A 15,897-nucleotide genomic window follows, 5' to 3' on the forward strand; every position below is an offset into this window, starting at 1 on the left:
TTAAACTAATATAAAAAAAAAAAAAAAAAAAATATATATATATATATATATATATATATATATATATATATATATATATATATATATATATATATATATATATATATATATATATATTTAAAAGAGGTAATATAAAGCGATGCAAAATCTCAAATTTTGTACTTTTATAATAAAAACTCTGGCAATATATGAGTAAACATGGTTCAGCACGGTCACGAGCTTCGTGAACTGCGCGTGAACTGGCGAATCGTGAGCGCGCAAGAGCTGCAATGGCCGCTTTGGATCGGCGAAATCCTAATCTCGACGACTTTGTCGGATTAAACTGGAGCTGTTGGGTAGACAGAGTGAATGTTTTATCATCTGACGGTGAGTCGTGCACCCCAGCTCCAGACCTGATTCCCAGCACGTCATAACGTCAGCATCCGACGATTTGTTTCGTTTTTTGGTACTTAAACACACACAGCGACACAAGGCACGACCCAAACAAAAGACGCGCTGGGTCCTAGTGCAGCGAGCTTTCGTCGTTTGTTGACAACCTATGAGCACAAATGGAAAGAATTTCCTCCTTATTCTGTTATGTGGTGAAAACAGAATGTTAAAGTCTTACTGAAAGACGCGGTTTGTTTTGGATCAGAGACAAGAGCATTAATTTAGTTGAAAATTTGCTCAACTTAAAGCTTTTACAGCAAAAGTGACTGTAATCAGTTGGCAATAGCTGTGGATGAATAATTCAAACTGACGCGTGAAACCCTCTCATGTGTGATATGCATCTGTTACTGTATAACCAAATAAACCCGTTTGTGGCAAGAAGATACTAGAATTTAGTATTTCATGCTCACGGGTTTGCTTTGCCTGCAGCTGGGTCTAAGGTTGAAGATGACGAGTATGGGATGAACTGCTCAGAGACCATGACGCTCGGAAAAGAAGGTGAGGACTGTGACTGGGCGCATTCAGTTAGAAATTTGCTTACAATCGTCACGGACATGAACGTCGTGGTTATTTGTGGATTTTAATAATTTCTTTGAACTTTTGCTTTTCCGGGGTGTAATGATTGTACAGCATACATCTTAAATGACTTTAAAAAAAACAAGAATTGGATGTACATGTTTGAATTTATTTTGGATTTTTTTTTTCTCATCCACACAGGGTTGAAATAATAGGCTCAAATGTAGACATACAGTAACTTACATTTTTAATAAGTGTTGCTGAAGTTTTTACGGTATCTTTTAACTTGACAAGGCCAAGGCTTATTAACTTCTTGTTAGTGATCATGATTAATTACAACTGGTAGATTTGCTTGACATCACTCATTGGCTTAAGCGATACTGACTGCAATAGGAGTGTTTAAAGAACTCAGTGAAGATCTAAGAAGGAGAAACCACCAAGGCTCAAGCTTGTCATGCATTGGAAACTCCTGGAGCACCAATGTCACTATGTTTACATTGCATTGGTACGAGAAGGTGCCTGGTCCAAAGCTGACGGCTTCAAACTCGACTGAAATTTGCAGCCGCCTGCATGGACAACCCATATGCCTTCTGCACAAAGGTTTCATGGTCACGTGAGACAAAGATTGAGTTATTTGGCCACAATGAAAATTGGTATGTTTGGAGAAGTAAAGGTAAGACTTTAAAACATAAGAACATTGTACCTATTGTTAAGCATGGTGGTGGTAGCATCATGTGGCACTGGTACAATTCACAGAAAGAGGACTAGCTTCAAATTCTTCAACTCCACGTCAATTCAGCAGCTAGCTGGTTGAAACTTGGATGGGTGTTCCAGCAGGAAAATGATCCCAGGTGCACATCAGAGCTGGTTTTAAAATGGATAAACCAAGTTCACTTTAAGCTTCTGGATTGGCCTTCCTGAAACTCAGACCATGGCTGTGTTGAGCCCGTATTTATACTTCTGACCCTGTGTGCTTTAGAACATTTCCAAAATAAATTCAAACTTGTGCACCTAATTCTTGTTTTTTAAAGCCAGTAAAGATGTTTGCTGTACAATCATCCACCCTGGAAAAAAGAATAGTTCAAAGAAATAATCGAAAGCCGCAAATGACATTCACATCATGTTGTCATGAGTGTATGTAAACATCTGACCATAAATGTACCTAATTTTGTCTCTCCTTCTTTTTCTTCTCTATAGATATGCACATATATGGCCACTGCCCAGCACACGATGATTTTTATTTGGTGGTGTGCAGCCAGTGTGGTCAGGTGGTGAAACCTCAAGCCTTTGAGAGGCACTGTGAAAGGTTGCATGGTTCTGTTACAAAGATATGTAACCCGCCATCCGCTGTGGCGCCTCAGCAGCTAAATTGCTCCAGCCTCGGTCTTTCTAATAATTCTTCCTCTATGGAAAGGAAGAAGGAAGGCAGATGTCAAAAGGGCGGCACCTCATCTGCAACCTCACCTGCCCAACAGCACAAGTCTACAAAGACCCACAAATATATAGTGAGGTACTGTTTACGAGTGCCCGTTCAAGAATTAGTAGTCAATGCTAAAATTAACAGATTAATTGTTATTGGAGAACTCTTCCCTGCTCTTCCTGGAGATGTAGGCAAAAACACATTTACATCTTCTAGTTTATATCTTGCATAAATATCAGTGTTGTCTCTCGTGTAAGTCTGAATATCATGAATCTAATAAGTTAATTCTAAGCTCATTTTAAACTTCTTTCTGTAGTTTATCTTCTGTGAAGTTCCCTGAGGAAAACCCTCACTCGTCCTCCATGCCTTGCCTTCCTCCATTCCATTCAGCACCCCTGCCCCCTGACGACTGTTCCACCTCCACTCTGTTAGAGAAATCCTCTGTGCAGAAGTTGACAGCTGGACAGTCCACTGAGTCTCACTGTCCTCAGCGGGGCATAAGAACCTACAGCCGGATTTACAAAAACATCCACAGTAAGTCAGCTTTTTCCCCCCAACTTTTGTCTATTACTTCCCCTGCTGCTTTCTAGGAAGTCTGCCCACTTAGTGTGTTAACTTGGGCTTAATGTGTTGTACATCAGTATTTGCATTTTTAAGTAACAGCCTGCATGGATCCTCCTGACAAGTCCTGCTGTTGCTGACTGACCTTTGTGTTTGTGCTTTTCTCCACATAGAAAAAGAATGTGATCTGAATAAACACGGCAGAGTTTTGGACCCCGAAAGGAAGACGCTGTGCAACAGGGAGCTAATGTGCAATGTAAACTCTCAGTACATTGTCATGGCACATTGCCCAGAGTTGTTATCATTTACTTATTGTAGTTAACTGTATAAAAGTTTGGAAATTGCATCTTTTATTATTTCATACAAAACCAAACTATGTCACTTTTTCCTTTTCTCTTTTGCACTGCTCTCTCACGGTTCTTTCTTTCATAGGCTGATTCAGTCAAGCATCAGCAGAAAGTGTTGGGAGAGACTAAGACCACTGATCAGAGAACTACCTCAGCTACAGATCAAGATATGGAGAAGCTTCGTGATGAATCAAAATACAAAAAGAAACATGTGGAAGCTGACGGGGAAAAAATAACAAATAAAGACAGCAACAACTGCCACATTCAAGGGTATGAGTCTTAGTGTATACCTTAGCAGATTATTGCAGTAAATTAAGTATTTCTTTCAGTTATATAAGAAAGCAACATACTACTGCATACTCAGCGTCGTACGGTGATGCAGGATAATTGCAAATTGTTGAGCTGTAGTTCTCCCATTGTAGTTCAGTCTGTGTTAGTCCACGCTATAATGAGCTTTCCTCCATTACGAGTAAAAAAAACCCCAAAAACACTTTGAATGGAAATCTTGAGGATTACCAGACAGATGTTACAGTCCTGATAAGTATGCATCGTCTTTTGCATATCTGCATATTTATTTTATCACATGAAACTGATGTAGGTTTTTTATTTTAATGTTTTTTTGTGGGCCATGCACTAGCTGTCACAACAGTCTCACGTTTGCATTACTTTGCCTTCACACAGGTCCAGGAATCCATCAGGAAGCTCTCCCGAGGAGGAGGGTAACGGCACTGTGGAAGCGGAAGTGCAACCTCCGTACCCGTTCACCTTGTCAAGTGACGACAGTGAAGAAGATGAGCAGGATGAAGCCACAGACCTACCTGCTACACCCTGGCACCCCAAACCTCTTGGGGTGAGGGCGAGATATACAAAATGCACAGCAGCTGGTTGATGGGAAGGTTGTTACGTTAAAAAAAATCTTTAATGACTGTTTTCAGAGGGGCTGTGTGATAATCTTTCTAATATAGCATAAAATCCATGTTATATTTCTCAAAACAAAAAAGGGTGGTGTGGATGTTTATGTACTTTCAATTCTTTTTAAAGATGTTAACGGTGGAAATTTACACATTGCTTTCATGCAGCTATGCACTTTTGGATGTCGCACGCTCGGTTGCAGCATCTTCACATTTGATCGGCGTTTGCACCACCTGCGCTTTGCACTCAGTGCCATGTTGGAGCGCCATGTCAGCACACACTTGTGGAAGTGAGTATTACTGTTTTTTAAATGGCACCCATTTGCCCAAAACAAGTTGAAGAAAAGACCTGCTGACTGAGCTTAAAAGACAACTATCCACAATATGCAAGAGCCTCCACTGAACTAGACACTGAAATCGCTACAGGGAGGAGGTCTACTGTGGATGGTAATTGTCTAAATAACAGAAACATCAGCTTTTTTTTTCTTTTCTATTTCCTACCTTTGCTGACGGGTTGAAAAACATCTGTTTGCACTGCATGTCTTCACTTATATTACAAAGAAAAGCCTTGATGCCTGCCGTGAGGCTCATTTGCAGCTTCATAGCTTTGGATGCTTTAATGCTCAAAGAACACACTGTTTCAAATCCTTCATCTTGATGCAAACCCCCACCAACCGCATCCTCTGCTTTTTAACCACAACCATGTTGGTTACATTTATAAATAACACCCCTGACAAAACTCAGAAGACTGAAACACAAAACCATACCTGGAACAACAATGCCATGGTATCCGTCAGCATTACAATTTTGCCATTGGTCTGGCATAAGGGCATAAGCTAACACCAATGTTTGCCACAATATAAAGAAACATCTCTTTTTGTGTGTGATGTGATTTTGCCCGATTGTGCCATATTTACAGTACAAAATTTTAATTTTAGCATTGCAGCGCAGTGAGGTGAAAATAACTCGTGACAGCTGGTTTCCATGAGTATTATTGGACTGTGTTTCTTTTTGAAGTCTAGTACTAGAAACAGTTCAGACCTTAAGCCTGCAGATGTCAAAGCAATCACAGCTAACATCTTGAGGCCGCTGTTTAATTTATCTAATAACAAAATGAGGCTTCAGCTAATAGTGCAGAAAACTCATGGTAAGTGAATCTGCCTTTGAGTTTTATTTTATTGGAATTACCTTCACTTTTTTTTTTCTTTTACTTGCAGGAAAATGCCTAAAGTATCATCAGGTCTCAGGTCACACTCCCACAGCCTTGAGTCTACCTCACTGGTACAGTTTGAAAACAATCCTTGTCAGCCAAACTCTTACAGTATTAAACCGCCTTATCCTACCACGTCTGCAAGTGTCGGGTCAGGGAGAGTGTGTAGTCCCAGCAAAGCTCAGCTTATAGAGGTGGAACTTATGCAAGATGCAAGCGCAGCACAGAAAGCTGTCAAGAAGTTACAAAGCAGTGAGATCAAAGCCTCCAGATACATCAGGGATCCCTTATTTCATCAGAAGGGCCAGCCTCAGCGACCAGACAGTGCTACCTTCTCAAATGGAAAAAAGCCACGAGAGTCTACGAAGAGACAGTCAGATGTGAAGAAGTGTCGCCCTTTGCCTGTACCAAATCACCGCTCTCCCCGCAGCAAAGGGAAGCTCCCAGGCGATCAGCAGAAAGTGGTGGCCTATGACCACATGAGTGTTGCTCAGAAACGCAAAAGCAGCAGCGAGTTACTAACCTGAACTTCTTCACTTTCAACGATCTCTAAGTTGAAATGTTTGTCCCATTCTTCCTGCTCCAGCTTTGCCTTCTGGAAGGGAGAAAATATCCAACATGTACTTACATAAAGGTTTGACAAAAAGCTCGACCCCTAAACACAGTATTGCTTTTATCTTATATTCTGAATCCATTCCTCTTTTTTTATTTTAAAGTCATGAATGGACAGTACGTCTTCTTCATTTTAATTTGAATGTGATGTAACAACAGTAAACGTGTTTGGTAAGTGACAGTTGCTGTTTACATCTCAGCTTTTCAGCCAAACAAGAGGCCAGTCTTAAAACGACCACTTGGAGATGAAGCGGTGCAGGACAGCTGGTACCAGCATAGTATGAGTGTGTGAATGTGTGTGTGGTTTTTGTCTTTTGTGTATATTTGTCTTCAGGTTTTTATGCAAAGATTTCAGGAACAAGTGTTTGTATTGACATATTTGTAATTGTTCTTGCTAAATTTATAAAAACTGTTTAAGAACATAAGTATACCTCAGTCTGTTCATAATGCTGCTAAAGTTACTAAGTTTTTTTGTTGCAGAACAATTAAAGTCTTGCATTACTCTTGCTCTCTGATTTTCATTATTTCACAGCGGTTCTGTACAGATGAGTCATTAAAGACTAATGACTAAAACTTATTTTGATAAATTGAAATCCACTCAATTCATAAAAGCGATTGCATCTACTCGTCCGATAATTTTTCATCTTTAAACACCAGATGGTGCTATATATGCATCTGGAAAATGCACTGCTTTTTCTCTAACGATATAAACGACATTGATCTCAAGCCACCTCTCATTTCTTTATATTTTGTTTCCAAGGAGCCAGACTCTTATAATTTGTTGTTCATCAGTGGTTCTCCAGGCTTTCTGAAGGTCTTTCAAAGAGGACTTTTTTGTTTGTGAAGCCATTTAAAATATTCAAGTGTTAAAAGACAGCTAACTCAAGGGATAGAGCTGTGTTGAGTCTACATGTAATGGATAACTTGGCAAAGAACCAATTTTAGATTATATCTTTGGACACTTTGTTACTAGCAGACTGTTGCAAAAACACTTTCATTCCCATTTATCAGCTAGTAGCTGAAGACTTGGCACATCTCAGCAGGATGTGCAGTGTGTCCTTAAAAAAACTGAGTCTAGACAAGTGGAGGAAAAAAAGAAAATGTGCTGGGCCTAAAAACGATTTTCAACAAATGAACAGTACCTGAAAGTCATGTTTTCAAGAAAATGGAAAAAATAGGACTTGGGTGATGGCCCTTAAGTTGATCCTTCAACCAAGTTCCCGGAAGTCTCGTCAGATATGATCTCAGTGGAAGAGTGGCTGTCAAGCATCCATTCTTAAGGAAAACAAATGTGGAGAAAAGGCTGAGGTTGCCAAATTATACAAGAACTGGACTGAAAATCAGTTACAACAGGTGATGGAGAGAGAGTGGAGGCTGCATTTCAGCCGAGATCTTTGTCAAAATTGATAGAAAGTTGAACACAGAAAAGTACCATCATGTTTTGATTCACCATACAATATCATCTGGAAAGCCTCTGATTGGTAACGGCTTCATGTTCAGCAATGACAATGATCCCAAACAGACTGCTAGTGCAGTAAAAGAGAAAAACGCAATGAAACACTATCAGTCATTGATTGGCCTCCCGGAAGCCTGAACCTGAACATTATTGCAGCAGTGTGGGATGATCTAAAGACAGTCAACATCCAAAGAAGAGCTTTGAATGTCCTTGTAGAAGCCCAGGGAACTATTTCTGAAGACTAGTTAAAGAAATTAGAAAAAAGCTGCCCAAGAGAGTTCAGACTGTGTCGCATAATAAAGGTGGTCACAACACATATTGACTTTTAAGCTTTTAGAATTGTACAAAGTCTGATTGTGACTTAAATACTGTATTTCCATGTATGTTTGCAGACCTCAATAGAATCGCTGCAGCTGAGAAAATGTGAAGAAATCATGGCTGACTCGAGATTTTTACACAGACCTGTAGATCTACTTATTTATATCAATAAATTAAATCCTGCTTCCTGTTTTAGAACATTGTGATTGTGGTGCACAGTCAAAGGTTTCTGAGAAAGTTTGCAATCATTTATGAATTCATTTGTAATACACAAGGGTGCCACTGATTAATTTTGGTGTTCTCTGCATAGATAAAATACCCGCTATCATCTAAGTGATCCCAGTTTTTCCAGCACCAAATACAGATTCAGTGGAACCATTATAAAAAGACATAATGCTCCTATGAAACTACTTACCTTACTTTCCTAGTGAACAGCAAATGTCAATATTTACAGACTGTAGTGTTTTACATAATGTTACCACTAGATGGTGTCAAGGCATCGATGATGTATTTCATATGTAACCAACAGGATCTCTTCTATTCCCTCCACACGATACAAGCAAAATGTAACTTTGGAAACTTCGATGTATTAGTTTCATATCCAAACTGGTACTAAATCTGAGAACATTGCTCCATACTCTTTATTTAATGCAACACCTGCTAAGATGTGTATGCGAAGAACAAGTTTCATGAAACAACAATTTCTGATAAAAGTGAAATCAGAGGCAACAAAGAGTGTAAATTTGAATCTTTTATTAAGTCAAAAGATATATCAGTATTTTTTGTCTTTAACGCCTACTGGTTTATTCTTATGAAGTCAGAGAAGCTCCTAAGCATACCATGCAAAGCCATTCAACTTTAGCTGCGAGACCTTTCATTTCTTAGGGCAGTGACCAATCGTATCATCTTTGAAGCAGTGGTAAATAAACTTAGTGCTTTGTATGCTGTTAAAAGCTTCCTTCATGTCCTTTGGAGACTAGCAGCACTCTTTTAAAGCACCAAGCTTTTAGCCTCAGCAAATCATGAATGTTCCCTTAACTGCTACTTCATAGCTAGATGAGTGGAGATGTGTGCTGGGCAGCGAGAGATCACTCTCCTCCCTAATTGGTGAGTCTAATGTACCATTAGGGTAAATAGCAAAGGGCCTGTAACATGCACAGATCTCGAGACCCAAACTTTGTCTCATTGATAGTACAAATATGAACTCTTTAAAATGTGATCCCTATTGTGTGACATAGTCCTGAGATTTACTCACCCGCTATGTTTAAAGCCATTGAGAACCCATTACATTTCAGGAATTTGTTGGTGTGCTTGGAGATCATTCCTGATTTTTATTTTAAAAAACAGGAAAAGATTTGTACGTACAGAAAAGCTCTCGCTTTGTTACAACACTGCTGCTGCAAAATGCACCTACTTGCACCTCCCTTCATCATCTGACATGTCACCAATGTGATAAAGCACTGCGCTGCTTATGGCTTTATTAGCAAAGTCAAATACTGGCTGAATATGACTGGAGGCTACATACTCACTGCCCATTAGGATGTCTCATATGCAATTATGCAGTTATTTCAAAAGTGTCCCCTTTTTCCCATGCAGAGTTTGTTCAGATATATTCTCCGTTTAGCCATATTCATCACCAGATGACGGTAAAATACATCCTCTTTCAATAAAAAAACAAAAAAAACAACCCCCCCCCCCCCCCCCCCCCCAAAAAAAAAAAAAAAAAACCAACTGAACTCCACCTGGCTTAAAAAATAAACACACATATCCAGACTTGAATGTTAAAACAACTAACAAGATCACAGTGACAGACATAATGCAAAATGAACATCATCAGATTATACAAGGATACAGTCATTACACTGATAGAACATAGCAGTACACAACTAAGCAATACTGAACACACAAAGTGAGTCTCACTACGTATATATACTGTATATATAGTTATTAATATATATAGGAAGGCAGGTTTGCTTTGAAGAGAACAAAGACACTCTTTCTTTCTATTTTAGGTCCCTTGCAATAGCACTAATTTATACAGAATTGCAACCTGTATTTTAAATGACAACACAGAGGAGTAGACCACCCATTACCCACAGCAGATTTAACTGGACTGACATCGGGTTCATGCAGGGAAAACACAACCATTTCCCAGTGATCTGGTAATTTAGCGTGCTCAATAGCGGTAATATCTGTGTATTGTTTCCATTTTTAGCTTCTCAGCTTTTGTCTGGGGCTCAAAAAGGTGAGTAGTCTGAGTGGGGAACAGGTTAAAAGCTCAAAACGGGATTCTGTGAAATGTGAGCATCCTGGCCAAATGGAACCAGTCTGCGGTAATGCTAAATGCGGCTCTATTTAAGTAGGATTTTAGGTTTTTTTGGTCCTCTTCGTTTCTCCACCTGGTATTCCAATGTGTGAGAGAGTGGAATGATTCACACACACACCACCTCTCAGATAAATGTGACTTCCTTTTCTCGCCCACGCAGGAGACGTTTAGTGGTGCACACAGTGTCTGTGACTATTCCACCTATTTTGCGTACAAGCCTACTGCACCCACAAATGTGTACGTCTTTGTGTGTTTAGCTGCAAGATATATTAATAACTATCATTTCTAATAGAAGGTATTCTTTGAAGCTGAATTCAAAAGCGTAATGAATTATCATATCTTACAGTACTTTTCACCCGTGTGACTAAGTTGGAGTGTAAATGTGTAAAGAAAGGTGCAGGCGTTTCCCTCATTAACAAGCTGCAGACTACCTAAAGGGCGTTGCATTCATTGCCTAGTTGAACGATTGCTTTTGAACTAAGTAAGGGCAGCTTCAATGACAGCGGTACACAAACAAAGCAAACACATCTGGGCTGAATTGTGGCTGTCGGTATACAGAGAGCCAGGGAGAATGGTTTTGTGTTGCTGTGACTCATGATAACACACCAATCCCCTTCAGCTCAAAGAGACAAAGACACAGAAAGAAGAGGGACGCTACATCCCATCAAAGGAAGCAATTAGCATTTACTCCAGGCTGGCCTTGTCGTATTATGTCACGAACACCGCGCACGTTAATGAAATCTTTCTTGTTTTTGCTAAGAGACAGTCTCCTGTTTAAAAGTTGTTAATGAAATATGCGCCGCACACCAGGTGTCTTGCACATGAAATTACTTTTACAGTTAATTCAGTAATATGTGTTGGCAAAGGGATCTTTTCAAAAGATCCCGGGTCCCCTGTGTTAACTGAAAATTTCCTGTCAGCAGCCACAAGCACTAAAATGAGCCTTTTCTTGTCAAATTATGCACAGCCTCATGTTACGCATGAGCTTAATTTTCTGGTGGAGTCAGGAGACTTTTTATTGTTATTTTGCCTTCAGTGTTTACCTGTTAATACAACCTAGATCCTTTTCTAACCACCATAACAAACAGCTACATTTTCTGTGATATGAGGATCTGCCCATCTGAGCAAAATGCAAGATGAAATACTTTATGACAAAGTTTAAGATGTATGGGTAGAAATTTGTGCTATTCGGGGATTTTGTGCAATGTGCAAAAATGCAATAAAATAAACTCTGCAGCTTTTTTTTTTTTTTAATGTTGCGGCTGACAGAAACTAATGCTGTAACTTGACCGGGAGAAGGAGTTAAACTTGACGGCAAGTGGCACCTCGGTGGACGACAAACAGAAGCCTTGTCATCCTTGTAAGGAGTGTGGCACCTTTCTGTATACAGAATTCAGACGATCTGTTGATAATCAGTCATAACAAAATACTTCCCTGCACCTAATGTGTATCTGTTGGAGGTGCTCACTGCTTTTAATTGTGTAAGACTGCAAATGTTTCTTTGGGGTTATACTGTGCAGCAACTAAGAGGCAACTTTTTTGATGAACAATTCATTTGTGAAAAATAATTAGCGTGGAGTTAGTTAGCAGTTAAACTGATTCCCTTAACATATAGCTGCTGGAGTATGATGTAGGATGAATATGACCTGTGGTGGTTTGTGCTACGTCAGTGAATGACTAAACATCTGAAAAATCTGTATCTTTCTTTATCTTACTCATCCAGTTCAGGCTGGGATCTCGGATAACATTGTTTTATGGCGTGCTGTTTTACTATAGAGGACTCAAGGTTAAGGTCAAATGTATTCATAGCCTAGTGACGTCAGTCAGTCTAAATCTCTTTCTCCTTGATAGAGGAGAGGTACATGAATCTGTGCTCTAATGTTTACTTACAATACAAGCTACTCTAATCCTTAATAATAAATATAATTATGAGTTACCCATGGATTCAGTATGTATACTATTTGTGAACTAAAATTCTTCTTACATCTAATTTCCGTCTATGCCTTTTATTTTCCCAACTTTTTCAGTTTTATTGATCACTTCCTGAGTGCTGACGTCAACGACAGGACATCTACGTTTCGCTCTCGTAAGACTCTTAGTTTTCCCTTTCCGTCTACACTGATATTCCTTCACAGTATGAATATTAAGTGCTACAGATCAAAATGCTGGAAAAGTTCTGCCTATTGTCCTTTTTGACAATGAGACAGTTTGATTTTTACTCCCTTTGAAATCCTACTTTCACTCGCCAGCGACCGCAGGTGAACATTTCTCGGCAGTTTTCTCCCACAAGGTCACAGTTAACATGAACTAAAACATGGCTCACGTTGTATCACCTACATCCAGTCATGTGGCATCCACTGTCTTTGCCAGTCTCATCTCAGACCACCATGGGAGTGTCTGAAAACACGGAGCTGATGGACTCTGCCACTGACTTCTTCCTTTTGCCCTTCATTAGAGAACCAGCCTCTGCATCCAGATCATCATCATCATCATCCTCATCCCCATTGGGGTTCAGCTTACCATTTTGTCCCTGCAAGTCCTTGGAGTCTATGAAAGCCACATGCCTGTTCAGTTCGGCCTTGAGTGCCGGGTCCTCGTGTGTCGGTGTCACACTCAGCATTGAGGAGTGGATGCTGTCCTCACCCCGAGTTTTACCCTTGTTAGGGCAGCAGAAGCAGCGACATGGCGTCAGGTAAAGATACATAAGCACCAGCACCACACTGGCCAGGCAACCTACCAAGGTGGTGTATGCTGTGTTCAGGGTCTCCCCAGCCCCCTGCATGGTGAAATTGTGAACCTTGAGCACTACGTAGATAGTCTCATTAAAGCTCTCACTCGTGGCAAAGCAAGTGTAGGTCCCAGAGTCCTCAGACCTCACTGAACTAATCTGCAGACTCCCATCTGACAGGACTTTAGCTGTCTGGTTGCTCCCAGGTGTCACCAGAACATTACCGGGCAATGTCCAGGTCTTTAACATATTTCTGTGTTTGGTGTCGCAGCTAAGAATCAGTGTTTGCTCCAGAAAAGCCTCTTCGTCTGCCTCCTTGAATGTGCTGCAGTTCATAGTATCACCGCTGAGGTCAAAAACGCGTGCTTGGGTTTTTTGTGGGCCAGGTAAAACACAAGTGTAGTCGTCTTTAAAGTCCACAGCAGAATTGAGCTTTCGCATGTACCAGTGTACCAGGAGGGTGTAAAGGTCACAGTGGCACAGCAGAGGGTTACTGTGGAAGTAGAGGCCATTTTTAATCCAGGCGGGCAACACCTGGAGCTCGTCAATGGGCAAAATCTTGATCCTGTTGGTGGATACGTCCAGGAGGCTGAGTTTCTCTAGGCGGGTCTTTTCTTTGACCAGCTCCACAGGGAAGCGGGAGATTTGGTTCTGGCTAAGGTACAGCTTCTGAAGGTTAATCATGCTCACAAAGGCTGTGCGGTCAATCTGTGAAATCTTGTTATTGTACAGCAGGAGGACTTCTAGGTTGACCAAAGGCTCAAAGATGAACTCATCCAGCTGCTTTAACTCATTAGAGGACAGGTCCAAGTAGCGCAGGTGCTTCACATTTGTGAACGCCTCTGAAGACAGGAACTGGAGACCATTGTGACTGAGCAGGAGGTTATGCAGATTCGGGAGCTTGGCTGGGGTCCACTCAGATTGCAGTCGGATTATCTCATTATAGCTGACATCCAGCACAGAAGTGTAGAGAGGTAGACCAGTCGGGACGATGGTCAGATTCATTTTGGAGCAGCTGACGATGTTCGCGGCGCAGATGCACATCTTATGGCAATTTAGTGTAGAACCCGCTGCCTCTGGGAGCCAGAGGAGAGTCGCGCAGAGGGCGAGAAATAAGGCCCATCTCTGGGACTTACTCCAGTGAGGTAATGTTTCCAACAGGCTGTCACCTGTTCTGGTGGAAGGCTGCAACATGCTTGCAGTTGTTCTAAATCCCAGAGAGTTTCACTACAATCCCATTCTCAAAAGAAAAAGCACAGAAGAGCAGCTGGAGGATTCTCAGGCACATTGCTAACTGAAGGCTGAAAGAAGCAGAAAGATAACGCTTTTAGACAGAGTGTTTGTAAACACAAAAACATCCATTCACAAAGCGGAGGGAAATGATTCAAGTCATAAAAATAGGACAATGGAAAATCCTGCATTTAAAAAAAAGGGGCGACCACATCACAATTTCAAACACTCTCTCTCTTATTGAATGGTCTTCTAACTGGCGACCTGATTCATGTTTTATTGAAATTTTAGCTATCGTTGTTTTATCTGTTATACATTAACTGCATTATTATAATCATACCTACCTACTGCAGACCACCAGAGTAAATAACCACATATATTTCCCCCCTCCGAACCAGTTTGAACCTACAATACCACATCCGCGGTAACCACTGTCTCCCAAGCTCACATCTCCCAAGCGCACGAATAAAGACAACAAACTTTCCTCTGCAGCTTTGCACCGTGCGCGTCTTTCTTTAAAACAAGTACACAAGCACGCCGCAGACGGTTACTCACGCTAACCCATGTGCATTCACACTTTCTGGAAGACAAGAATTGACCCCCCCCCTCCCCCTTCCCCATTTCCCTGGCTCACATTATTTTTCTGGCGCACATAAAAAGACACAAATGGCACTACGTTAAAAAACACAACTAAAATATATAATTGTTTACATCATCACCATTTTCTGAAATACCCTTGCCCATTTGTGGATGAGCAGTTCAGTCGTTGCATTGCACCATTCTGCTGGAAAACAAACAGACATCACACGCCGTGAGGCGAGAGATGGGGAGGGAAACCGAGAAGGACACGTACCTTCAACCGGGATGCAGCGGCGCTTAATTTCATTAAAACGGCCCCTTGTTTGTTTACAGCGTTGCTGCATTCAGATATCCGCCGTCTGAGTCTCCGTGTCTGCCGTTGAGGACGGCAACGGATGCAGGGAGGAGGGAGAGCACTAGAGATCTCCTCGCCAAAATAATAATCCCCGTCCACGAGGCATCCAACTCTTGGTACAAAAAAAAAAGATTATATAAAGAGAAGACAACTACACGTTCTTCTAACTAACGATCATCAACAGATAAGCGACCGCGTTCTAAAACCTATGATTTCATTCAAATGTATTGCTCGGAACACGCACGACCGCACATCCGTCTCTTGAGGATAATTGGCGCATTTTGCGTTCGGATCTCGTCGGGTCTCTGCAGCTGCCACTGAGATAATCAAGAGTGAGCAGTCTGTATCTGACAAGCTTCCCGTGGATCCTCATAGGCCTGCTGCTTTCGCCGTGCAGTGCTGGTCTGCAGAGGTTGACGTGTGTTTTTCGGCTGAGGCAGCGCGCTAAAACCCAGAAGGCGCTGTTAACAGAAATTAGCTTCACCAAAGATACCCAGGAGAGGAAACCAACCAACTGAGAAAATTAGGCCAAGTTTTGGGGGGGTTGCTTTTTTTTTTTTTTTTTTTTTTTTTAAAGCTGAAGTATTTTTGCAGGTTTATATCTGCGTGGTTGTGATTATGTAGTATATATGGTAGTTTTACATCACCAAGATTACCACTAATTTCAAGATTTTGTGCACATCTATGTTTTGCTAAAAACAAAAAAGACCCAAAACAAAACATTACATTAAATATAAAAAAAATATATACAGAGGCCTTATTGACTGCTTGGCATTTCATATCCTGACCCATCACGCCAGGCAGACACTTGGACATGCTTTTAACAGGGCCTGCATGCAGATGTTGATCAGGTATGTTGTTAACCAGAAGCGATACAGTTATTTGGGATTAAAACAGTA

The 15,897-nt window shown here is 40.9% G+C and overlaps 2 protein-coding genes across 2 annotated transcripts; one reads left to right on the plus strand and one right to left on the minus strand.

Moving 5' to 3' along the window:
- Positions 1-247: 247 nt before the first annotated feature.
- On the plus strand, positions 248-6,508 carry atxn7l2b (ataxin 7-like 2b). Its single transcript, XM_085394758.1, has 9 exons — positions 248-366; positions 859-927; positions 2,143-2,455; positions 2,682-2,899; positions 3,100-3,182; positions 3,359-3,543; positions 3,955-4,123; positions 4,353-4,474; positions 5,402-6,508. The coding sequence occupies exons 1-9, from the start codon at positions 270-272 to the stop codon at positions 5,919-5,921; spliced, it is 1,776 nt and encodes a 591-aa protein (XP_085250884.1). The 5' UTR covers positions 248-269; the 3' UTR covers positions 5,922-6,508.
- A 3,009-nt stretch (positions 6,509-9,517) lies between these two features.
- Positions 9,518-15,371, minus strand: amigo1 (adhesion molecule with Ig-like domain 1). The gene is made up of 2 exons (XM_085394732.1): positions 14,918-15,371; positions 9,518-14,135 (listed from the first exon to the last, which is right to left on the minus strand). Exon 2 carries the CDS (start codon positions 14,026-14,028, stop codon positions 12,484-12,486), a length of 1,545 nt encoding a protein of 514 aa, XP_085250858.1. The 5' UTR covers positions 14,029-14,135; positions 14,918-15,371; the 3' UTR covers positions 9,518-12,483.
- Positions 15,372-15,897: the final 526 nt, after the last annotated feature.

The sequence above is a fragment of the Rhamphochromis longiceps genome, linkage group LG20, assembly GCF_057381845.1.
Source record: "Rhamphochromis longiceps isolate RC_006_pf linkage group LG20, R_longiceps_female_GT1.1, whole genome shotgun sequence".
Lineage (NCBI taxonomy): Eukaryota > Metazoa > Chordata > Actinopteri > Cichliformes > Cichlidae > Rhamphochromis > Rhamphochromis longiceps.